Source organism: Pongo abelii, chromosome 11 (assembly GCF_028885655.2).
Source record: "Pongo abelii isolate AG06213 chromosome 11, NHGRI_mPonAbe1-v2.0_pri, whole genome shotgun sequence".
Taxonomy (NCBI): Eukaryota; Metazoa; Chordata; class Mammalia; order Primates; family Hominidae; genus Pongo; species Pongo abelii.
The window spans coordinates 60,037,968-60,065,870 of NC_071996.2; the positions used below are offsets into that span (position 1 = coordinate 60,037,968).

The following is a 27,903-nucleotide window of genomic DNA, read 5'->3' on the forward strand; positions in this document are numbered from 1 at the left end:
GTGTGAACCATTATGCCTGGCCAACAGTGCTGTTTTAATGAGTCTTCTCCAAAGTCCTCCAAAACACTGCCATTTATCTAATCAGCCAGAACTTAGTTACATCACCACATTTAGCTGCAAGAGTAGCTGAAAATATTGCCTGTTAGGTAGACAGCCACATAACCAGCTAAAAAGTCTAAGTTCTCCCGTGAAATGGGTATGGAAGAAAACCAGATGTCTTTGATACACTTATTTATAGTTATATTAACTTTTGACTCATTAGGGTTTTTTTATTAGAAAAAGAATATATGTGCAACAAAACAAGTCAGACACTACAAAAATTGACAAGGGAAGAGTTAAAGAATGTCCTCTGCCTGTCAGCTGTCTCCAGTACCTACTCCAGATATTAACAGAATGTGTGAACTTCCATAGATTTACCTATACTCACACATTACTTTGAAATTTGATGTTTTATTCTTCTTTTGTTGTGAAATATAATGAACATACAGAAAATTATGTACAATATATAGGTAGAATATAACAAATAATTATAAATGTCTATGTAAATCCCCCCTCTGCTCAACATTGGCATCCCCATTCTGAGAAATCCCCACATGATCACAACCTTATCCCTTCCCCCAGGGCAACCATTATCTTGGCTTCAGGAATAATCTTTTTTTTTTTTTTTTTGGTGACGGAGTCTCACTCTGTCACCAGGCTGGAGTGCAATGGCGCAATCTCAGCTCACTGCAGCCTCCGCCTCCCGGGTTCAAGCAATTCTCCTGCCTCAGCCTCCTGAGTAGCTGGGACTACAGGCATGCACCACCACGCCCCACTATTTTTTGTATTTTTAGTACAGACGGGATTTCACCATGTTGGCCAAGCTGGTCTCAATCTCTTGACCTTGGATTCCGCCCGCTTCAGCTTCCCAAAGTGCTGGGATTACAGGCGTTAGCCACTGTGCCCAGCCTGGAATAATCATTTCTTTGCCTTAAAAAAATAGGTCTACCATTGTGCTTGATCATTTTCTTGTCAACTTGGGTAAACTTGAACTATGGCTCCCAGAGTCTCATTTCCTATATGGTTCCAGGTCAAAGTTAGGATGCTTGCACATATGTTCATGAATGAGAATGGCTTGGACTTTTCCTTTTCTATACTGTTTTTGTTTGGTTTTGATATCAAATTTATGCATAAAATGAGATTCCTCCTTGTCTACGCTTTGGAAGAGTTTGTGTAAGAATTACCTGTTCCTGGAAGTTTAGCACAATTTTCTGGTAGAGCCTTTTGGGCTTTGAAATTTTCTTAATGAGAATATATTTTTACTGTCCATTTTATAACTGATTCAAGTTCTTTAATATCACAAGACTATTCAGGTTCAGTAAATTATAATTTTCTAAAAAGTAGGTTGTTCATAAATCATATTGTTTCAACCCTGTATATTCTCCTAATTTAAAAAAACCTACTGTAATCTCAATTACCAAGACAGTGGTACGTTGAAATCTCCCTCCAAGATTGTGGACTTCTCTATTTATCCTTATAGATCCGTAAATATTTTCTTTATTTTTGAGACTTCATTCTTAAGTACATACAAATTTAGATTTCTTTAAAAATCCCTGGTAAACTGAAACTTCAGCTGTTAAAAAGTGACATTTTTAAACTCTAGTAATTTTTTTTGCATTAAATTCTGTTTTGTCTTCTATTAATTTAAGTAAACTAACACTTTTGTTTGTTTAATATATGTATGATATATATTTACCATCACAATAATTTCAACATTTCTGTAGACCTTCGTTTTAGATACGTATTTTAAACATTTAATTGAATTTGTTTTCTACACTCTGATAATCATTGTTTTTTAACTGGAATGCTGAGTCTATCTACATTAAATTATTTACATTTAATTATTACTGATATATTTGGGTGCTTTCTCTTTGTCATATCTTCTGTGTGCTTCCTTTTCTCTCTTTTTTTGGCTTCTTTTGGTTTTTCTGTTTGTTTTGTTTTCGTTTTTTTGTTTTTGTTTTTGTTTTGGAAACAGGGTCTCATGCTCCTGCCCAGGCTGGAGTGCAGTGGCACCCAGGTTGGAGTGCAATGGTGTGAGCATGGCTCACTGCATCCTTGACTTCCTGGGCTCAAGCAACCCTCCTGCCTCAGCTTCCCAAGTAGCTGGGACCGCAGGCACACGCCACCACACCTGACTAATTTTTAAAAATTTTTTGTAGAAACAGGGTCTTGCCATGTTGCCCAGGCTGATCTCAAACTCTTGAGCTCAAGTAACACTCCCACCTCGGCCTGTCAAAGCATTGGGATTACAGGCTTGAGCCACCATGCCCAGACCTCTTGACATTTTTTGGATTTGTTTTTATTATTCCATTTTTCCGTACTGAAGATTAGAAAGAATATACTCACGTTCTACTCTTTTAAAAGTAACACAGAAATGACAACAGGCACATTTTAAAGCATTAATGCTTAAAAATTCTTTTACCCTTCTCCTAGACAGAATAAGGTCCTTAGAACATTTTAACTCCATTGGCCCCTCTCCTGACACATCCAGTATGCCATTATTACACTGAATGGTTTATATTAATATTTTTAAAGCCCTATATGATTATTACTGTTATTGTCAATAATGTTCTTTAGAATTAGTCACATGTTCTCACTTTCTTTGCTTTTCGTTCCTCCTTGCATGTCAGAACTTTGATGTTACTTTCTTTCTGCCTGAAGTACATCCTTCAGAATTTCCTTTATCAAGGGGTCACTAACAGCAAACTCACTCTATTTCTGTTACTTTACAAGGGCCTCTTCCTTACCCTCCTTCTTTAAAAATATTTTTGCTGGATATAGAATTCTGTTGCTAGCTATTTTCTTTCAAAATATTGCAAATATAATTACACTGTTTCTCTTTTCACTTCTTGCTATTGAGAAGACAATGTTAATTCTACCTGGGTTAACATGTTAATAAATGTTCATTGATTAACATTGAATTCAATTTAATTGAATTTAATTAAGACAATTCAAAGGAGCTGAATTTAATGTTAATCTATTTAGGTGAATTTAATGTTAAATTGAGTTTAATTGAATTTAATGTTAAATTGAACTTAACATTATATTCAATTAAATTGATTAACATTAAATTAAATTCAGCTCTAATTAACTTTTTTCCTCTGTCAACTTTTAGGACTTCCCTTTGTCTTTGGTGTTCTGTAGTTTTACTGTAATGTGTTAAGCTTTTTTATTCATCCTATTGATATTCATTGACTTTCTTGGCATTGGGGACGGGCGTTCTTCTCAATTCTGGAAATTTTTGAGCTGTTATCTTTGCAGACACTGCTTTTGCCCAATTTTCTCTCCCTTCTCTTTTGGACTCGTATGTGAAAGCATGTGTTAACTCTTCTTTCACTTTCCTCTATTTGTCATCCTCTCTTCCACATATTCCATTTGTATTCTCTATAGACTGCATACAAAATTATTTCTCCTGACCTGTATTTAAGACCCCTATTTCTCTCCTCAATCATTCTTATGCTAATTGTTCTTAAACCTATCCCTAAGTTTTGTAAGTTAGTTACTGTATTTTTAATTTTTAAGAGTTTTCTTCTGTGCTTGTTTAAATCTGCTAGGTCACTTTTTAATGGTTTCCTATTCTCTAAAAATATTTTCAAGTTTGCCTTTTGTTTCTTTACATTTGGAAAACATTTGGTCCATAATTTTTGTCTGTTAATTCCAATATGTGAAGCCATCGTCTGTTTCTGGTAGATGCTCTTTTCTGTTGTCCTTATTCATACCGCCTCACATCCTTGTATGCTTGGTTATTGGAAGTACTGAAATATGGAAGCAGGCTGGTGACATTGTCAAGCCTCTTTATTAACAAACAATAGACCCTGACTACTTCCAGATTTCTTGTCATATGAGTCACTGAATTTCCTTATTAAGATATTATTATCCAAATTTTGGATACTTTTATTTATAAACGTCCTGGCTGATACATTTTTTTAACTTTTGCCCATCTAATAGGTGGGAAAAATGGAATACCAGCTAATAGTGAGGTTAAACATCTTTTCAATATTTGACCATTTGGATTTTCTCCTCTATAAAATTTGTTTATGCCCTCTCATTCTTTTTCATTTAGCATTTCCCCTTTCTCAATCTCTCTCATGCACCCTCTCTCTTTCCCCAACCCCCGTCTTGCAATTAACAAACACACACACACACACACACACACACACGTGCGCGCGCACTATTTATCTTTTAAATAGTTATCTTTTTCCAGTCATATATACTACAAGTACTTCTACATTTCTACCCAATATTTAAATTGTTTTCTGGTTTTATTTATGTTATCTTTTATCATTCATTTTTATTTTAGTTTTCATCAAGTCAATTATATCTTTCTTCTCCTTTTATAGCAGCTGGGTTTCCTATCTTATTTAAGAACAGTTCCATACTATAAAGTCATAAAAAATCTTTTTTTCTAAATTTTTCTCTGACATTTAAATTGTTTTATATTTCACAATTAGATATTTAATCAAGCTGTAATTTATTTTTGTATATGGTATGACACTGTGGTACAGTCTTGTTTTCTTCCAGATGGATAGATAATTATGCCAGCATCATTTCAAAAATAAACTATCTTAGAATTTCCATTTTTTGCCAAGTTACACTTTAGATGTCCACAGAAACCCTTCTTGCTACAGTACACATAAAAATGCTGAATAAAATATCAATAATTTTTTTCTATTTTATGATAAAGCTGGTGCGAAAATAAATGAATTGCTCGACAGCCAAGAGTAAAGTACAAATCCAGAGAGGGGATTGAGCACTGTGGCTGCCTTGACCCTGGAGGCATCTGCCAGCTCTTGGTGGTGAAGTGCTCAGTTTACCACACTGTATCACGAGGCTGGGAAATAAAATATGGTTCCCGAAACAGTGAAAGGTCAGATCAGCGATTCTTGCATAAATCAGGCAACTAAGAATGGCACTGCCATGAAAACAAAACAAGACAACAAAATAAAAAGTTCTACAGAGAGAGATAGGGTATATGCTTGTGTGTCTCAAGCCCAACTTTGGGTAAAGCAGAAAAAAGACCAAAAAAAAAAAATCTGAGAGTTCCTCACTACAAGTGTGTATCCTCTACAGGCAGGCTTAGTGTCAGAATTCACTCTATTACTTTGGCCCCAAAAACCTAATCAAAACACTGAATGGTTTTGGGTTGGTAACACCCCCCAAGCAGCTGGCAGAAGCTAATATACATCTTCTCTGGAGGAACAAATTTTAAATACAGGCTTCAAAAGTTTCCTCCAGATAAGGTTTCCCAAGACCATGAGCTCACAATAAAATAAATCATTAAAAAACACAAGGAAAGAAGTCACCAAGAATATGAATCAGCAGAATCAAAAACAGCAGAACCAAACCCACAGAGACTATAGATATTGAAATCATCAAAGATTCAAAACTTAGAAAATATGAAAAAAAAGGGTTTAAGAGACATGTTGAATAGAGACAGAAGGCCGAAATTACACGAAATCAGGAAGGAATTGTGAGGAGAATTGAGGGGGACTGATTAGGGGGCTCACAGACAGAAACCACTGTAAGGATACACACCTACTAGGGGGAGACGGGAGGGGAGTCATGAGCTCTAGTCAGGAGAAAAATTTTGTCACACACACAAAAAATAAAACAAAGGCCCAACCATAACAAATAGGATCTAAGTACAGAAGACAGGACCAGCTGAAGCATGAGACTGAGTTACTGCACTTACATCAAGTCAGCTACCCAGAAATGACCCCACCATCTGGGGTGACTGATGAAAGAGCCAGAGAGGCAAGGATCCACTTGGCTTTCAGGTAAAACTGTAAAGGGAAGTCCGAGATTTTGTCCAACCTCTTCTGGTCACCTCCCGACCTTTCTTCTACTGTGTAGTACATGAACATGACGCAGACTATCAAGTACTGTAGAAATATCACACTGTCTATTTTTCAGAGTACATTTCTATATTTCCTGTTTTGTGATCACTTTGAAATTGACAAATCCCTACAGGCAGAGGGGGAGATGTCAATCACACTCACTGATGACACAGAAACAGTGGAGTTGTTGGCACTAGTTTCATCATCCAGTGCTCAGCCTGAAAGTTCCCAGCTTTTTCAAATAAAAAGGTTTGCATCTGGCCAGGTACAGTGGCTCGTGCCTGTAATCCCAGCACTTTGGGAAGCTGAAGCAGGAAGATTGCTTAAGGCCATGAGTGATAAGCCTGGGCAACATTGTAGGACCCCATCTCAAAAAAAAAAATTTTTTTTGAAATTAGCCAGATGTGGTGGCATGTGCCTGTAGTCCCACCTACTCAAGGCGCTAAGGTAGAAAGATCGCTTGAGCCCAGGAGTTCAAGGCTGCAGTGAGCCATGGAGCAAGACACTGCCTTAAAAAAATTTTTTTTAATTAAAAAGAAGCTTAAGTTCAATTAAATGTTCCATAGCATTTCTTGTAGATATTAATTAGTGGCCAGACAACACATATCTTCCCTATTATAGATAACATTTGAAAACCAATTAATGCAATCCATCATATGAACAGACTAAAGAAGAAAAATCACATGATAATCTCAATAAACTCATGAAGCTACTTTTTAAAAATTTAATATCCATTCATGATTTTAAAGAGAAAGTAGATGAACATCTTTTGGCATAGAGGGTATAAGAACCTTCAAGTTTATCTAACATTAGCAACTTGTTCTTTAAGGTCATTGTAATGATTTACCTCCCATCAGCCTTGTACAAAAGTTGCCATTTCTCTACATCATCCCTAAAACTTGACATTGTCATATTTATTGATAGAGTTTTGACAATTTGTTACATGTAAAACTGTACTTCATTATTGTTTTAATTTTAATTTTTCTGATTATAACTGAGATGAAACATGTTTTCACAAGTTTATTAGCCACTCCAGTAAACTCTTCTGTAAATTTAAAAAAATTAATAAATAAATAAATAAAATAAAATAAAGAGAAACTTTCACCAAATTAGGAATACAAGTAAATTCCCTCAACTGATAACAGGCATCTACAAAAAACCCACAGTTAACATCATACTTAAGGGTAAAAGAATGAATGCACTCCTCCTAGAATCAGGAAAAAGGCAAGGATCTTCACTCTCACCTCTCGTATTCATCATTATATTGGCCGTCCCATCCAGTGCAAAAACGCAAGGAAAAGAAGTAAAATTCTATATCTTCTACATATCAGAACAGAAGATATAAATTGGTCTATATTCATTGATAAGATGATTATGTATGCAGAAAATGCCAAAGAATCTAGAAAAAAGCTACTAGAACTAATATAAGTTCTTTTCTTTTCTTTCTTTCTTTTTTTTTTCTGAAACAGTGTCTCACTCTGTCACCCAGACTGGAGTGCAGTGTGGCGCAATCTCAGCTCACTGCAACCTCTGCCTCCCAGGTTCCAGCAATTCTCCCGCCTCAGCCTCCCAAGTAGCTGGGACTACAGGCGCGTTCTAATTTTTAGTAGAGACGGGGTTTCACCATGTTGGCCAGGCTGGTCTCATACTCCCAACGTCAAGTGATCTGCCTGCCTTAGCCTCCCAAAGTGCTGGGACTACAGGCGTGAGCCACTGCACCCAGCCTATAAGTTATTTTCACAAGCTTTCAGGATGTCATAAATAAAATAAGAGGAAAATTAATTTTATTATCATATACTAGCAATTAACATTTAGAAATTGAGATATTAAAAATACCATTCACACTAGCATCAAAAACATGCACTAAAGTCAACAAAATATTTATAAGACCTGTTCTCTGATAACTACAAAGCACTGCTAAGAGTAACCGGAGAACTAAATAGGTGAAGAAAAAAAAATACCATATTTTGCACACGTATGTTTATTGCGGCACTATTCACAATAGCAAAGACTTGGAACCAACCCAAATGTCCATCAATGACAGACTGGATTAAGAAAATGTGGCACATATACACCATGGAATACTATGCAGCCATAAAAAATGATGAGTTCATGTCCTTTGTAGGGACATGGATGAAATTGGAAATCATCATTCTCAGTAAACTATCGCAAGAACAAAAAACCAAACACTGCATATTCTCACTCATAGGTGAGAATTGAACGATGAGAACACATGGACACAGGAAGGGGAACATCACACTCCGGGGACTGTTGTGGGGTGGGGGGAGAGGGGAGGGATAGCATTAGGAGATATACCTAATGCTAAATGACGAGTTAATGGGTGCAGCACACCAACATGGCACATGTATACGTATGTAACAAACCTGCACATTGTGCACATGTACCCTAAAACTTAAAGTATAATAATAATAAAATAAAATAAAAAAATACTATGTTCATGGATTAAAAGTTCAATATTGTGAAAATGATTATTCTCTGCAAATTAATCTATATACTCAACTCAGTTTAATCAAAATCTCAGCGTGTGTTTTTGTAGAAATTGTCAAGTGGATTCTAAAATTTAAATAAAAATGCAAAGGACTTACAATAGGCAAATCAATTTGGAAAAACAAAGTTGGAGAATTCACAAAACCTGATTTCAATACTTACTATAAAATTACAATAATCAAAACAGTTTGATGATAGTATAAGGCATATAGAACAACTGAACAGAAGAAAGAGGCCAGAAATATACCCACATATATAGTTACTTTATTTTCAACCAAAGTGCCACCATAACTCAGTGAGTAAAGAATAGAGTTTCAAAAAATGATGCTAAAAGAACTTCAAATCCACATGGAAAAAATAAAACTCTACCTTAACCTCACATAATAACACAAATTAAGTTGAAACTGAATGCAAAGATTGAAACTAATTGTAAAAACTGAAATATTAAAACTTCTGGAAGAAAACATAAAAATACATATGAATTTTGGGTAGACAAAAACTCAGGACATGAAACTAGTAAACTATCATAATTTTTTTAAAAAGATAAATCAGACTTCATCAAAATTTCAACCTTGTGCTCTGTAAAAAATACCTTCAAGAAAAAAAAATGGCAAACCACAGAAAGGAGGAAAATAGTCACAATTTATCTATCTGATAAAGGACTTGTATTCAGAATATATAAAGAACTCTTCCAATTCAACCAGAAGAAGATAAAAAAAAAAAAACCCACCTCCTGGGTTCACGCCATTCTCCTGCCTCAGCCTTCTGAGTAGCTGGGACCACAGGCACCCACCACCACACCTGGCTAATTTTTTTTGTATTTTTAGTAGAGACGGGGTTTCACCGTGTTAGCCAGGATGGTCTCGATCTCCCGACCTTGTGATCCACCCACCTTGGCCTCCCAAATTGCGGGATTACAGGCATGAGCCACCGCACCTGGCCAAAAAAACTCAATTTTTAATAAACACTCAAATAGACACTTCATAGAGGAAGATACATAAATGACCAATATGCACATGAAAAATAATTTAACATTATTAATTATTGGGAAATGCAAATTAAAACCACAATAAAATACCAATACAAAAACCACTTGAATGACTAAAATTAAAAAGACTGATTATACCAAGTGTTGGCAAGAATATGTACTAACTGAAACTATCATACATTTCTGTTAGGGATATAAAATATTATAAGCAGTCTGAAAACTATTTGGGAGACTATAAAGTTAAGCATATACTTATCATGTGACCCTGCAATTCCACTCTTAGGTATTTTCGAAGAGAAATAAAAGCACATATCCAAAGACTTGTATGTGAATGCTCATTAACAGCTTTGCAAATAACAGCCCCACGTGGAAACAACCTGAATGCACATCAATGGATGAATGGATTTTTAAAAATTGTAATATATCCATAGAATGGGACATTATTCAGCAATAAAAGGAGTAAACTACTGATAAACCCAGCAACATGAATGAATCTCAAAAACATTATTATGCTGACTGAAGAAAGCCAGTTCCTCCCCCCCCCTTAAAAAATGTTTCGTGATGACTCCTTTCATGGGAAACTCTAGGAAAAATAAATCCAATCTACAATGATAGAAAATAGATCAGTGGTCTAGCCCTGGTGGAAGTGGGACTGAGAACATTTTGAGGTAATGGAGATGTGGTGGTGGTTACATGGGCATATGTATGTGTCTAAACTCATCAAACTACATAGTTAAAATGTGTGCATTTTAAATGATAAAGGTTTGAGATTATGAATATGCTAATTACACAGATCTAATCACCCGCTGTCCTCCCACTGTTCATCACACATATTCTCGATAAAGAAATTATTTTTTGTAAATAAATAAATAAATAATAAAACCTGTGCATTTTATTATACCTAAATTAGACCTTAATAAAGTAGATTTTTGAAAAAGAAAGACTGGTGACTGATTAACTTAAGGGTAGAACATATAGACCTCTCAGTACTTTGGTAGAGCTTACAGTTGGGCTGGGAAGGACCTACATTCTAGCTGCATTAAATACGTTTGATTTGCCCAATTGCATATGAGACATCTTGCCCTCTAATACCTTTTGTTATAGTCAAAGAATGTAGTCTTGAGGATCATTCACTATTGGGAAGACACATTACAAGTCACTGCCACAGCTAAAGAGGAGACTCTCCTTTTTACCCCTAAAAACCTTTGTATTTGGCCATGGAGAAGACCATTAAACATAAGGAGCATTCACTTTAAGGTGTCTCTGGTGCACAGATAAACTGGGGGATAAAATATAAGGAAACAAGTGCCCATAATAGATCCCAGATCACCACCAAAGCAAGGAAGTCTATGGCATCTGAGATAGAGAGAATAAGTGTGGTCTAAAATCCACGACTGCAAGTAGCATTCAGGGATGAAATATGCCAAGCATAACTTTTGAGGTTGCAATATACATGATAATGCCTTACAACAGTGTTTCCAAGGACTGGGACAAGTACTAGTGCTGGTACATGGAATTACTTTAAGAGCTTTTTTCTGAGATGAATTGGGATGGCAAACAAACATGATATTACATAACACTGAGTCATATTATGATTCCTTCTCTTATTCTCTTAGTTTTTTTGGATTTTGTAAGAAAAAGTCTCCTTTCCTGCTAGTATGTCTTTTACACTTCTTCTCTCTTTTAAAAAAGAGAAAATGCAAAATACCTAACTGAAATGCAGGAACATTGTTTGTTTGTTTACATAGTTATCTTCTATTTAGGGCAAGTACACTGGTTTTTAATTTGTGATAGTGATACTATATTTTATAAAATAAATGCTTTTCAATTAAAAGGTGGTTAATTTAAAAAATAGGTAAAAAGTACTTTAGTGGTATACTGATATGATGACATATGAACAGCTGAGATTGGATAACATTGCCTTAAAATGTTAATTTGTAAGGAAGTATATGTATCTCTGTATAGATACATCTGTATTGATAATCATTAAATTATTGTTATATTAAAAATCTTAAAGAAATTCAATAGCAGGACAATTTTCACATCATAAACTACTTTTAAATTCAGAATTACATGACCCTTAATGTCTCCCAAAGTTTCAGATCCCAGGTTCCTGATAAAGGGCCAGATCAGGATTTTTAGCTTCTTATAAGTTGGGATAAAGCACTGTATAATACGACAAAAGGCAGAAATATATCTGAACAATGATGAAGGGTCGAATTCCATTCTGCCTCTATTTCTTTGGGGTGTGCTCTCACTTGAATGTGGGTAGATGAAGAAGATATGCAGAGGATATCCCTGAAAAAAAGATTCTGTCCCCAAAAAAGTTGGCAATCTGCTATTTTTAGTTATGCTCTTTTTCTTCTCAGTATATATCTCAATGTCTTTTACACATGATCTTAGCCAAAAGGCCAAGAAGCAATCTCAATTTCTTTTTAAAAAATCCATAAAAATTTACATTTGACTTTAGGTTCATTAATCATTTCAAAAATACAATTCACGTGGACAAATTTCTTCAAAATTGTTACGTTATTGTCAATGTTTTGACAATGATGTGCAATTTTTAAAAAACTCAACCTCAGCTAGACTCTAGAGAATTTTACCAGCCAAAATCAAAAAGAGAACTGTAAAACAGATTTTCTTATTTAAAGAAACATAAGACAGTTTGATTCCTACCATTCTTATAGTTTCCCAAGAGTAAAATTAAATTTGGAATGAACAAAGATAAACCCCTTACCTGTTGGAAGGTGCAGTGTTATGTTGTTGCAAAAATCTGTGAAGCAGCATTCGGTTTTGGTAACATTGTTGGAACTATGACAGAAGACTTGAGCATTCAGTTCTGGAAGGGAGACACAGGATTTGATCACCTGCTCTTTTCCATTGGTTAGCATGACTGATGCCCAACATGCTCCTTCTGTTTGGCAGGTAAAGTTTGAAGAATCACACAAAAGACATACACACTTCAGTCCTGGGAAGAGTAAGGCAAAAAGATTTAAAATACAAAAGACATCATGCTACTTTATTTGATAATACCTGGGAATATAAATTCAATCTTAATGAAAATGGAAAAAGGGTTTAAATAAAAACACTTGCTAAACACATGCTAGCTCTTACTCCCTCTCCATCATGTATTTCACTAAACATCCTGTCCAATGATCATTTACTATTGCTAATATTTTTGTGATTTATTCAGTTGCTACTATATTTAAAGCATTTTCCTCATCCATGCTCTAAATACCCCTATATTAAGTTCAACCAGCTCATTCCTAAATCAATAGCTCCTAGGAAATGCTAGGAAACAGTATCACAGCAACCAAGGGGAGCTGTCCAGCAACACTCATAGAACATTAAAGTGGGGTTATGGCAGCTGTGTAACCAAACAATTCAGTGTGTTCTGTTCATTTGCCCTCCTTCCTTTAAACTTTTAAGCAAATGTGCTAAACGCAAAGCTAACCATAGATATTTATGTCTCTAAAAAAATAGTTGTGACACTTTATTTTCTGTGACACTTTAACACAATTGTTATTGTCGTAGTTCCTTTAAGGCATTGGTGAGCCACTATATTTCCCCTCTTCACTAAAGAACGTATATTAGAATGAATCATTTGAACAGACACCATGACCTTCAGGTAATTTTCTTTAATGCACACATCTAGTCCATAAAGTAAGGCAAATCAATAATAGAATTTAGAATATCTATACCAATACAACTGTGAAAAATTACACTTTGTTAAACTAATCTGTTCACTATCTACACCTCCCCAACATTCTCCACTTACTACACACACACACACACACACAAACACACTCACCACTAACTCACATGTCCAAAGTGGTGCCTATTTATGTTTTGATGTAAAACATTCGTCAGCATGAAGCGTCTAGTGGTTGAGTTATTTACTCAAATTTCATTTAAATATATTGTTTCTAAATAGCATAATACTAAATAAGCTTTATATTATTTTTTAAAAATTCTTTAAATTTCAATAGCTTTAAGAGTACAGGTTGTTTTGGGTTACATGGGTGAACTGTATAATGGTGAAGTCTCAGCTTTCAGTGTACCCATCAACCGAATGGTGTACATTGTACTCAATAGATAATTTTTCATTCCTAACCTCCCTCCTACCCTCCCCCACCTCCTGAGTCTCCAATATCCTTTACGTCTCTCTGTATGCCTTTGCATACCCATAGCTTAGCTCCCTTTTATTAGTGAGGACATGCAGTATTTTGTTTTCTGTTTTTGAGTTACTTCACTTAGGATAATGGCCTCCAGTTCCATCAAAAGTCGCTGCAAAAGACTATTTCATTCTTTTTTATGGCTGAGTTGTATTCTATGGTATATATGCCACACATATATACACAGATATATACACAAACACACACACCATATATATATATATATGGTGTGTGTGTATATATATATATATATATATATGGTGTGTGTGTGTATATATATATATATATATATATATATATATATATACATGCTCGTACACACACACCACATTTTGTATTCATTTATCGGTTGATGGGCACTTAAGTTGATGCATATCTTTGCAATTATGAACTGTGCTGAAATAAACATACACCTACACGTATCTTTTTGACACCCAATTATGGGATTGCTGGATCAAATGGTAGTTCCATATTTAGTTCTTTGAGAACTCTCCATACTGTTTTCCATAGACACTGTAATAATTTAAGTTCCCATCAGCAGGGTATAAGCATTTGCTTTTCACCATATCCACACCAACATGTATTGTTTTTTGACTTTTTAATGGTGAACATTCTGGCCGGGGTAAGCTGGTATCGCACTGTGATTTTAATTTGCATTTCCCTGTTGATTAGTGATGTTGAACATTTTTTCACATATTTGTTAGCCATTTGTATGTCTTCTTTTGAGAAGTGTTTGTTCGTGTCATTTGCCCACTTTTTAATGGGATTATTTGCTTTTTTCTTGCTGATTCTCTTGAGTTCCTTGTAGATTCTGGATATATCCTTTTTTGGATGTATACTTTGCAAATATTTTCTCCCATTCTGTAGGTTATCTGTTTATTCTGTTAATTATTTCTTTGGTTGTGCAGTGATATAGATGACACAAACAAATGGAAAAACATCCCATGCTCATAGATTGGAAGAATCAATATTGTGAAAATGACCATGCTGCTCAAAGCAATCTACAGATTCAGTGCAATTCCTATCAAAATACATCATTTTTCACAGAATTAGAAAAAATATCCTAAAATTTTTATGGAATCAAAAAAGAGTCTGAATAGCCAAAGTAATCCTAAGCAAAAAGCACAAATCTGGAGGCATCACATTACCCAACTTCAAATTATACTATAAATATAGGGCTACAGTAACCAAAACGGCATGGTACTGGTATAAAAGTAGACACATAGACCAATGAAACAGATTAGAGAATCCAGAAATAAAGCTACGTACTTACAACCAACTGATCTCCGACAAAGCACACAAAAACTGACACTGGGGAAAGGATACTCTGTTCAATAAATGGTTCTTGGAAAAGTGGATAGCTACACATAGAAAAATGAAACTGGATCCCCCTCTCACATTATACAAAAATTAACTCAAAATGAATTAAAGACTTAACTCTAAGCCCTAAAACCAGAAAAATTCTAGAAGAAAACCTACAAACTATTCTCAACATTCCCTAGGTAAAAAATTTATGACTAAGACCCCAAAAGCAAATGCAACAAAAACAAAAATAAATAAATGTATTATTAATGTAATGAACTTTTCATTAAATCACAACTGCCCTCCCATAATTATCTAAATGTTCAAATTTTTACCATATAATCATTGTTAGTAAAATTAAAGTCTTTAAATTGCTAATCGCTCAAATTGGAGTTGCTTTTGTACTTGTAAAATATTTGATACACAAATGACAACTTTTACTTAACTTCAAATACCGATATGGGAGCAAAAATGGGTACTATTCCTATATAACAATATTTAAGAAAGAACAAATTCTATGTCAATCATATAGAAATTATTCTCTTCTATCAATAATTTTTCTTAACTGATGAAGCATCATTTCTAAAAACATTTTTATTACTGGTATCCTAAGGGAAATGCAATCCTAAAATAAAATACTGTTTTGTTATCAACATTGAACCAAGCATAACAGCTCACTTTCCTATTCATTCTAGTGGTGACCAACATTAATAAATATACTTTTTCATCAATATTTATGTGATACAGAAGAACCATATATTCTAACTTGATTGGGATTCTATAGAGCTATATAGATAAAATCTAGTGCTTTAGAACATGTTTCAAGGCACTTTCCTTGCAAAAAGAGAAGTCATATCATGGGCAAGCATTCATCTAGGTTTCTACTGACAATGAAATCTTTCTAGTATTCTCCAGTTCTAATCTTACAAATCTGATTATACTAGCTTTGTAATCTTAGGCATTACTTTGTCTCCTGTACCTCCATTTTCTTATATGAAAGGCAGGACTAATAATAATATATCTCCTTATAGTGTTGTTGTGGAGAATAAATTAGTTAACCTACATAAAGCCCTTAGACCAATGTCTGGCACATAGAAAATACTATATAAAGACTTAGGGACTATCTCTCCTACTACTGAAGGGGATAAAGTCAGTTGCTTTATACAAACAAGCGAAACAATCAAAATATATTTGTAATCCATAAAGGAATAGCCAAATGAACTAGGGTGCAGAGACCGTTTAAAAGGCATAATAAAGAAATGCATCTCTTTCTGCTCTGTCAAGAGTGATTTGACTGCTCTCCTTCTTTTAATGACCCAGACTAGATTCTAGACGGTCACACAGCAGGTAGTATCTGGTGATGGTCCAGCCAAAGAATTCGGGAAAAGACAAAGGTCTCAGCCCTCACTCTGTCACTAACTTGCTGATTGACTTTGGAGAAGACATTTAACCTTACAGAGCCTCAATGTTGTCCTCTGAAAATAGAAAATGAACAGCATAGGGAAAGTGGGTCCAAAAATGTTAAACTCTTACGTAACACCAATAGTTTATGACCCTACTTATTTACACCTTATGGAAATCTACAATTACAAAATAGGAAAACTCATTTAATGTTAAGAAACTTGCTGCACTATGGTTATTCTTCACTTGTATATTTTAAGGGGCTAAAGGCAGGAAAAAGAGTAACTCTTCTGACACACAACTTCAAACCATTTGTCACTAGACATTTCATCATAATCTCCTTGTACGCTCTATTTCCAAGAGAAGCTTAGCAACTGACACAACTAACTAAGGAATATGAATCCACTGACTGAAAACAATCATAAAGCACTCAACAATTAAATATATGTTAGTTTCACATGCATTCGTCATCTCATATAATCCTACTGCAACTGTGGGAGTTAGTTGTCACTATCTCCATTTCATACGTAACAAAATAAGGCTCAAAAAGACAAAGTGACTGACTTACGTAACAGTCTCTGGACTACTCAAGCAATGGTACCTTTCATGAGTAAGGTGCCATAAAATAATGGGTATGTGAACAAATCTCCCACCCCACAAATTTCTAGCAATTGTGAATAAAAAGGAATTCTAATACAGCAGAAAGAAGCTGATAACTAATTAACAATTGAAAACTAGGATTCTGATCTGTATTATTCTAATAGCCTTTAAAACACAGTTGGTATTTTTGAAACGAATTCTACCTACCTATTTTCTGAGGGGACATGCAGTCAAATAAAATTCAATATCATGTGCCTTGCATCTAAAATAAATAATCTCACCTTATAGCTTTATCTAAATTCTGTATTAAGTAAGGCTCTGAGTACATAATCTGATACTTTCTCTTTGAAGCACTACTGTCTCCTTATGAAAATGATTACATAATAGTTCTTACCAAGGAATTATGCGGATACTCACTGAATGTTTAACAAGCTATAAAAATTTACTCTGGTTAAAAGTAAAAGGTACAAATCTTAAGAATAATATAGACCTAGGTGATATAGTTAAGACAGAAAGTGACACCTTACTTTAAATCTTGCACGATGAAAAACACTGGCAAAATTGAGGATTTGTTAATGATAATAGCTTCAAACATCTGCTACATGTTCCCATTTATTCCAGTTCAACTGGCAGTATGATAGGACTGACAGCGAACAAACAGCAAACTAAATAGGACCTAAGATGAATAAGTAACATACGACATACTTAGCCTCTCATATTTCATTTCCCACCAGTCCACTATATCACTGCATTTGACATATAATTCAACTATATTTATATTAATCATCCTCAACATAGAACCTTTGTGCTGCCAATTACAATGTAAGTTGCCATTAGTGATTAGACATGATTTCATATTTTGTCTTTTTCAAAAAAATCTGATGTTCATTGAGTCAATTATACTACAATATTCTGTGACAGAACAAATCTGGTTGTTAGTAGGCAGTAGTCTTGTCTCATGTTTATTCTATACTTTCCCATTACAATGTACTTGAGTCCTATGGAAAGGGACAGCAAATGAGGTTGAAGAAGGAAAACAATTACCCATAATAAGGAGCTTTATTAGATTTTTCACCACAAGGAAGATTGTACTTTGCTTTTGTCTCCTCCTACCCCTTTAATTATCCCCTTTTATCCACTCTTTGCCAATTCGTCTCTAAAAGGCAAGACATCTGTTACCCACAAGACATCTGTTACCCACATCAACTAAAGGATGTGCACATTCTTAACCAACCAGAAAATAAATATTCATCCATATTTACATGTGATGGCTAGCACACCCTGGTGTCCAGAAATATAAAAACCATCTGACTACAAAAAAGAACCAAATTTGTTGATCTGCATTTATGTGCTATTCTTATTAGAAAGCCAAATATTTATTTGGCAAATATTAGGTGTTTTGAATTAGACAGTATTCTCAATATGTTGGTTACATATTACTATGTTTCCTATGTTTGGAGTCTATATGCTAAAATTAACCAGTGCTTAACATAAACATCTGACATAAACTCTTTCTTCTTTTCCAGACATTAGTTTATTCAATTTCTCTAGTTTTAGACCAGGCCATGAAACACAAAATATTTTTTTTAATTCAGAAAACTGTCTCAGATTTGACCTGCTGAATATGTAATCTTTTCATCATTTGCAGGCTTCTGAGTTAACAAAGGGAACAATTCAAGCTTTTCAGTGTGCTGAATATGAAAAGTACAGCAGCAGGAAAGAAGCCAGGAAAACTAGCACTAGCAAATCTGAAGGAAAGCCAGACGGGGTCAAAGGAAATCGGGCAAAGATCTAGCTTCCTTTTCTATTCCTTGTCAAAATTTTATTTTCTTGTCATGTGGTCATTTCAAAGCATTTGCCTTTCTTAATGGTAAAGAAAAACAGAAGAAAGAAAGAAAGTAGCATTAATAAAATATGGGCAATATAAATGCAAACTTTTTGGCCAAATGAGCTTTCAATAAAGATTCAGCTGGTAGAAATACTACTTCTCAGGCTGCAACCAAAAAAATTCAGAACTCCACAAATAAGGGAAAACACCCATCACAAAGAAAAACTGTTCCTTTGCACAAAGTAGCAATTACGTTCCCTGTTAAAGAAGGCCTCACCCTTACAGCTGAGAAGGAATGAAACCACCCTACCAACAGGGATTCTGTCCGGGAGAACTGCTTAAACTTCCAGCTGTAGGGCTCAATTTAGTTAGAATTCAGCATATTGTAAATTATTAGTACTAACCATTTGGAATTTTCTCAGTCCAAAGGCAACACTGACTGAAACTGGAGGTTTTATTTAGCTCACCTGACCACCAGCCACCTGAGACTTTAGACATGTCCCCCAATTTCTCCAGATCTTATCTTCCTCACCTGTAAAATGAGGAGGTCAAGAAGCAGGCTAGAAGACTTCTAAAGATCCCTCTGGGTCTATAGTCCTCTGCTACTCTGAACTTGTGTCACAATTCTCAATATAAGTGACTTAAGGATTACCTATGATAGATGAAGAGAGAGTTGGGGTTGGGTATGTGAACAGGATAGGTCTGTGCCCCCAAATTCACACCCTGCTATTTCAGTGGGTGAGAGAATTCTACTGGTTTATAAATCAACAAAACATCTCTAATTAATGTTAAAAATTATTTATCCTGTACTATATGTATTACATGATAATTGAACGTTCTTTCCAATATCAGCATGAAATTTGGGGGCAATGGGGGAAAAGTGATAGAGGCCTGAAAATGTTCATAGCCTCTCTGAGTTATGTGAGACATCCAGAGACTGTTGATGAGTCCCTCAATCTTAGTGTCCACAGGATTACAGAAATGGTACGCAAGACCAAAAGCGACTCAAAACAGCACCACACTTCAGCAATCTGAATAGTCTACATTCTACTAAGTAGATATGAGAATGTTTCCCAATAATATTTCAATGGCTGACAGCAATTAGAGCTTAAAACTGGCTAGAAGAGTGTTATTTATTTACTTACTGCCTCAAAATTTTGAATACATATGGAAAGGACACGTATGATGACACAACGTCATAAAGCTTTTAGTGCAATTTAAAAACTTAAAGGAAAATTTCTCAGTTTAGCATTTCTGCTTATCAGTGTGGTGATTAACTGAAATTTTCACCTTTCAAAGAAAGCTTTTTCCAGAAATACCATTAATAACCTTAGCTGCTAAGCTCCTCCAGTGTGGGACAATTATTAATCAACCATAAAGGGATACAACATAATCAAAACGGTTCACGACAAAATTATTTGTGTGGATTCTCTTAAAACATCCCTTTGAAAGGATGAAAATGCAGGATTCTTAGATAGGAAGATGGCAGCCTTCTCCTTCCTGCTTTTGGAAGTCAAGGCATGAGTGGGCAACAGGCTAGCAGGGGTAGCAGTTGGTGATAACTGCTCTTGGGTATATAGCAGTGTCTCCAAGGCTGAATCTTTGTTTCCTTAGGGAGGATACAGACTACCTGGAGTCTGCTGGCCCAGTTTAGACTTTGCAGCCATGTAGGGGGAAAAAACAGACCCTATTTGAAGTGTCAAAGAAAAGAGTATTCCCAATCACAGGACACATTTCCTCTGCTACTCCTCACATATAATCCTTAATTTGAAAGGTTATTTTCTTACCCTGGCAGCCTAAATGGTTCCACATCAAACTGTTCCCCAGTAATTGGGGTTTCTTAATCTATTGTCTCCTGCTTAGGAGAATATTGGTGTTTAATGGATTCCAATTACATTTAGAATAAAGCAAAATCCACAATTGTTATCATGACCTGATAGGCTAATAGTCTGGGTTCTTCCCACTCCTCCAACCTCATCTCTCATAACTCAGCCTTCTGGAGCACTGGTCTCCTTTTCACAGCTTTGATATAACAAGTTTCCCACCTCACGGCCTTTGCTCTTCTTGTTCCCTTTGCCTGTAGTATTCTCCCCTTTCTTCTCATTCTCCAGGTCTCAGCTCAAATGTCACCACATCAGAGAAATCTTCAGTGACTCCCCTTGCTCAAGGATCTGCTCCCCATCCTTCCTGCTATGTATCACAATCTGTAATTCGCTTTTTAATTGTATTAGACCCACTAGAATGAAAACTTCATGAGGGCAGGGCCCTTCTCCTGTTTTATCTACCATCACATCCCAACGTTTAGAATAGGGTCTGGCAGTGCGGCAAAATCCAATAAAGATGTACTGAATTACAAATTGTAGAAAACTGCAAAGTACAGAAGAAATTTTTGTCCATGCTATTTATCTCTTGGATGAATTTTAAAGTTTCTTCTCAATTTGAAAGAGGTTTTTATAAAGATATAGAATAGAACAGAATAGAATAGAAATAGATATAGAATAGATATAGAAATCCTTTGTCATATGTGTTACATATAGCTTTTCCCACTTTCATATTTATTTGCTTTTTTCCTAACACATTACCTTCATTATTTGGGGGGTGGGGGGCAGAAAGATACTTGCCCCTTGTCAAAAAGAAGTCAAGTAATACACATAAAGAAGGAAGTAAAATAAAATACATCACTCCTAATCCCATAATCCCCAAACCAGTAATGTATACAACCTCTCCAAATATTACTCCGTGGAGTTTTACACTAGATATGCATAGTGATGTTCTCATTAAAATCCTAATAACATGATAGACATAAACTGTGTCTATCAATATTTTACTCTGCAATTTATTTTGCTTTAAAGCTTAGAAAATCTCCCATCCAGATATTTTCTAGTCAATATTTTTTTCCAATTTATGATTTTTTAGACACTTAAATATATATGCAATTTTGATATGGATCATCCAAATCATAGATAATATACAAATCTCCTTGACAGTAGTAAATGAATTACTTTATGGCAAGTCTTTAGATAAGTTTTTAAAATCATTATTTAAAGAGTACTTTACTATATGCCAAACTCTTTGGCAAAGAGTCAAGGCAGGGAGGGAGGGAGAGAGGAGAGAGAAAAGACATGCACTAAAGGAACTTGGCCGTGTAGGTTAAAGGATGTTAGGACAGTGTGGTAAACTGAGTCAGGGACACATGTAGGAGCTGTGAGCTGCGTTGGGACACAGAGGTGGAGCACTACTGAATCCGGCTGGGGCTGCGGGTAAGGGATGGGGCAGGGACGGGAAGGTTTCTTGGAGGTGAATCTTGAGAAGCACACCTGTTCAGCCTTCCTGCCGTTCGGAGGACGAGTCCCAGCCCATCCTCTCAGTAGTCCTCCAAGACAGTCCAGACAGCACCCACCAGCCTGAGGAAACCGCTGCAGTCCTCCCTCACCAGGCAGTGTGGAAATACCTCCTGCTGCGAGGCGGCACTGCATGTGCACTAACCTGCCCCCACTTTGTCAACGGGTTTGGTAACACTGACTGCCCTGATGGAACTCCATTCCCGGTCCCCAGCGCGCTCCCCACCGCAACAAGGACCTTGGCACCCCGGCCCGCCCCCGGGGAGCTCCCCTTGCCTAGACTTGCAGGTTGGAGCTCGGAGCCCTCCCCCAGAGCAGCGGCCAGGGGCTCCGCCTTCCCTTCGCCTGATGAATTTGCGAAGGGGCACCCTGGGTCACCGGGACGCCCTAGCTTTCCGCTGGACCTTGGCGCAGTGAATTCGGCCCCGAAGACAGCTCCCGCGGGGCTCGGCCTCCTGCCCGACGGCAGCGCAACCCCAGGGTGACGTTCTCCGACGGCTTCCCGGCGCACCCGGGTACCATCTAGTGGCAGCAGAAGCAGGAGGCAGGCTATTTTTTACAGAATGACCTCCACTCCGGATTAGCATTTCTCAAGCATTTTTAAAACCTGTGTGTCTTTTAAAATAATCATAAAATGTCGCACTCTCGATTTTCTGTTATTTGAAATTTTAAAATAAAATGCGTTGTCTAGAAGCAAATCAATGCAGTGATGATTTGATGACGTTTTTTCATTTGGAAATAGTGGCCCTCCACTCGTGAACGCCCTTGAAAATCACCATTCTAGCCTGGGAGGATTTGCTAGACCGGTATTTATTGAAAGAAATCTCTTATTTGAACCAAAAGATTCCACCTATCCAAATATTGCCAGTGAAGTCTTTCTAAATTGTAAGAAGAAATGAGAAACTGATAATTAAGCCCCTAATGTGTATTATAATTTGCATATTCACGTAGGTCCTATTGGTCTTATAGATGTAATATTTATGCTCACATAAAATCATACCTGATAATGGTGGTTACCAGATTTGGAAATTTCACTGACCAGTAAAATTTCAAAAATAATCTGGGGACCCAACCAAGGGTTACACCAAATTTTTGTGTTGTCAAGGAAGAACACTGAAAAAAAAAAAAAGCATCCTCCATTACTATGATTTCAAAAAAGAAGTCAATTCACATGATTTAATCATTTCATACTGTATACATATTAAAACAACACATTATACCTCATAAATATATACAATTATGATTTGTTAATTAAAATATTTATTAAAAGAATAAAAATAAAATAGCTCACATTAAAAAAAGAAAAAAGAGCATTATACTACCAATCAAGAAAGTAAAGACATAAATCCCAGAATTAAGGTCTGACTTTACCAAAATCAAGGCTATCTTTTAAAAATTTCAAATGTGGATAAACATAATTGTATTTTATAATGTTACTTTTTTTTTAATAGTTTTTTTTTTTTTTTTTTTTGAGATGGAGTCTCACTCTGTCACCTGGGCTGGGGTGCAGTGGCACAACCTCGGCTCACTGCAACCTCCACCTCCTGGTTTCAAGTGATTTTCCTGCCTCAGCCTTCCGAGTAGCTGGGATTACAGGCGCTCACCACCACACCAGGCTAATTTTGTATTTTTAGTAGAGGCAGGGTTTCCACCATGTTGGCCAGGCTGGTCTTGAACTCCTGACCTCAAATGATCCACCCATCTCGGCCTCCGAAAGTGCTGGGGCTACAGGCGTGAGTCACCTGCCCAGCTTTAGCAGTCTTTTTCTAATACAAATTATTAATCTGGGGGTTGACTGCATCAGAAAGTGGAGCTGAGTGTCCAAGCTGTTATTATTCCAACCTATTGTATTAACAATGAACGGCCATACTCCACATGGAAATGTTGTCTCAAGTGGAAGGGGCAATTTTCTGTAGTGCTATTTTTACTCAATATGGAATATTCTGGAAACTGAAAAAAGCTGAATAGGCCGGTCGCGGTGGCTCAGGCCTGTAATCCCAGCACTTTGGGAGGCCGAGGCAGGCGGATCACGAAGTCAGGAGATTAAGACCATCCTGGCTAACACAGTGAAACCCCGTCTCTACTAAAAATACCAAAAATTAGCCGGGCATGGTGGCGGGCGCCTGTAGTCCCAGCTACTCTGGAGGCTGAGGCAGGAGAATGGCGTGAACCCGAGAAGCGGAGCTCGCAGTGAGCCAAGATGGCGCCACTGCACTCTAGCCTGGGCTCAAAAAAAAAAAAAAAAAAAAAAAAAACCTGAATAACAATAGCCACCCACTCCCAAGCTACAGAGAAAGCTAATAATGGCAGACCAGGTGTCTAGCTAACAAGGGACATCTCTGCCCAGGGAACAGGGCTGTTGAGCTTTCCTGGTTCAACAAGCTCACTCTAGATAAGATGTTCACCTACCAGAAATTCATTTGGCAATGCCTCCATCAGTACTGGAGCACAAATCTTAACACTGTATTTGATCAGCCTGCACACTTTGGTCTATTTTATAGGACTTGGAAGATAGTATGAATTTTTCGAATTAGTACAGTCTTGGGTTCAATATATTGTTTGTCAAATCTATGATTTACTTGATGATTAACTCTGGATCAAGAATACACCGTACACTTTAAATATTGTTTCCATAGGAAATGATTACCAATTATAATCAACTCCTGAAGGATACTATTTCCAGCAATATCTTGCAGTGATAAGCAGGGATTACTACTCTGTGGCATGGAGAGGTGAACCTGTGTAAAGAAAAAACACCACAGGATCCCTAATCCAGTCCAGGGCATTTAGGGAACAAGTTAGGAGACTTGGGGTTCTAATCCTAGTTCTAGTAATATGGCCTCTGGGCCTCATGTGTTCAACTGATCTGTTTAAGAAAGAATTCAATTAGATGATCTCTAATGTGCCTTTCAGTTGTAACGTTCTCTAACCCTAAAAGCAGAAGGCGTCAATGGCCACCATCCAGTATCAGAAAGAGCAATAGGAGTGACAGCATACCCAGAAAACCAAGTTGTTGCCCTAGAATCACAGTTAAGGAAGAAAACTGTTCAGGAGAATCATGTATTCTTATAAAGACTGACATGAATAATCAGAATTCATATTTTGGAGGTCTGTTAAGTCACTGAAATCTGGTTTTGTGTTTTCAGTCTCTATTAAAGTAGAGAAGATAGAAACCAAACGAGAAAAGAGCAGAGTTCAGTGATGAAAGGACCACATGGCATACTCAATCTATTTGGGAAATATGCCATGAAATACAAAAAATTAATGACAAAAAACATTAAGTTCCAAACTAAAAGCTAAGAAAGCTCTGACTTGTTAAAAGGAAACAATTAAAAGTAACCAGTAAGTAATAAACAATTAATAGTCATATTACACAGTTACAAGATTGAAGAGATAGAAAAAGACAGAAATATCTGTCTCAAGTTTAGAATGAAAATAGCAAAGAAAATTGAAAAGGTAAAGTCCTCAACGGTTCTCAGGGGCTCACTTGTCAGAAATTTTTACCACAATCCACAGTTACATATTTATATATGATCAGATATGGTAAAGAATAGATAATTCTCAATGTAGAAATAAAAGGAAACTATCCTAAGTAAGAAGCTGATCTAGCTAAAAATAGACTGGCAAGCTCAGAGTTGAAAAGGGAAGAGAAGGACAAGTGATTTGGAAGGATCTTTTTGTTTTATCAAGGCTGATCCTAGCTGAGCATCTTTCCAACACTGACCATGAGGCTCAAAAGTTTACCCTGGATACTATGAGGAATTCATATATTGTGCAAACATAAAAAGGGCACATCACCTACCCCTCCCTTCAAAGAATATGGGTGGGAAAGGGAGCTGATGAATGGGGAGCACATTTTTAAAATCCATAATGCTTTTTAAAGATATAATTCTTAGACTTCTAGGAATTATCATAACTTTTTCAGAAGGTAGGTTACCGGCCGGCCGCGGTAGCTTGCACCTGTAATTCCAGCACTTTGGGAGGCTGAGGCGGGCGGATCACTTGAGGTCAGGAGTTCGAGATCAGCCTAGCCAACATGTTAAAACCCCATCTCTACTAAAAATACAAAATTAGCCAGGCTTGGTGGCAGGCTCCTGTAATCACAGCTATTCGGGAGGCTGAGGCACGAGAATCACTTGAACCCGGGAGGGGGATGTTGCAGTGAGCTGAGATTGCACCACTGCATTCCAGCCTGGGCGATAAAAAAAAGACAGTCTCAAAAAATAAAAATAAAAATAAAAAAATAAAAAAGAAGGTAGGTTACCTGGCTTCTCCTGGTTCCTTTTATCTATCAAGATACTGTTAAGTAAAATAACTGCCTGTTTCTTTTTTGCAGCTCCCCAAATATATTTCAAGACATAAACGTATAAAAGTGAGGAAACATAAGAAAGAAGTTATAGGACCTCCAAAAAGTCTCAAAGAATTCATATTAACCAGAACGAAAGGAAAGGCTAAGGTAGGTCATCTGAGTCTTGCTGCTTCTTTTATAGTGATAGAAAACAAAACAAAACAAAAAACTATAGCAAAGAAACAAACGAAAACCTTGTTTGTAGCTGTGTCTGAGTTTAACATTGTTGGAATTCAGCAAGGTGCAGTAAAAAAGATCCTGCGCTTTGGAAGATGCGTATCTGTAGTTCTAATCCTGAGCCACCTCTAACCCTGCTGTGCAGCCTGAGAGGTTACCAGACCTCTCTAAATCTGTCCATGCACTGATGAAGTAGGGATAATAATTCCTATCTCACAGGATTATTATGAAAATTTTAAAAAGAGATATTCTAGATAACACATTTAACACACCACAGATGTTAAAAGAAAAAGAAAAAAAAGAACACCCGAAAATTAAGCTCCTGCTATTACAAGTTATGGGCTATTCAGAGCTCAACATTTAAGGCACAAACCACACTCCTTAAAAATAACTTTCAGTGTTTCTCACAACTTTCTGGTTCTGATTAACGTTTCCCTTGGTAGTGACACTGCCACACTAAGGTGATAAAATCAGCAGCTCCAAATCAAGATAGACATTTTTGTTAAAATAAAAAAAAAATTGGCATCTGTACATAACGAAGGGGTAGATGTAACTGGAACATTAACTCCCATATTGGTTACTACACTAATTTTTCCCTTTCAATCAATTATTTCTTGGGCCCAATAATTTCAACAGAAAAATGAACAAAGTAGATGAACAGAGAAAGAAAAGCTATCAATAAACATGAAAAATTTAAGTCTCACTAATAATCAAAACAGAAAATTAATGCAAAGACATAACTTTCATTTGCCAAATTGGAAATGATTTTGTAAGTTATAACACGCAGAAATGGTTGGGGAGTTCGTCAATGAAATTTCATCTTCATACACAGTTGGTAGAGTATAAGTTGGTACAAACTTTTAGATGTACAATCTGAAATGTTTATCTCAAGTCCTAAAAATATTTATGACATTTGTGGTTGTATTTCTACTTCTACATGAAATAAACACAAAAGTTTCTTTAAAACTTCCATTACAGAGTCATTATTCACAAAAGTAAAAAACAGAAATAGACTAAACACCCCCAAATCAAGTAATATCCTCCTTTTTAGTAATATTTATTTAGGTTGGAACTTGCTCACTATAAATATGAAAAGTAAAATAATTAAACATACAGGATATGAACTCAATTTTTATATATGCATTGAAATAAATAGAATGAAACACATTCAAATATTAATAGTGGTTATCTCTGAGGTATGAGAATAAAGATGATTTTTACATTTTTCGACACTTTTTCCTAATTTCCTATAAAGAATATATTAATATGCTGTAATTGGGGATGAATATTAATTTGTTAAAGTCATTTCTTGTTCCGTCAAAGTATTTAGTTCACAGGGAGTAGCTAAACATATCA

The 27,903-nt window shown here is 36.1% G+C and overlaps 1 protein-coding gene across 1 annotated transcript in view; it reads right to left on the bottom strand.

The window, feature by feature from the left end:
• ACVR1C (activin A receptor type 1C) overlaps positions 1-27,903 on the bottom strand; it is a 95,565-nt gene that overhangs the window by 40,954 nt on the left and 26,708 nt on the right. Inside the window, exon 2 of the mRNA XM_002812496.4 lies at positions 12,113-12,343. Within this exon, the coding sequence (XP_002812542.2) occupies positions 12,113-12,343 (231 nt within the window). The remainder of the gene's footprint in view (positions 1-12,112; positions 12,344-27,903) is intronic.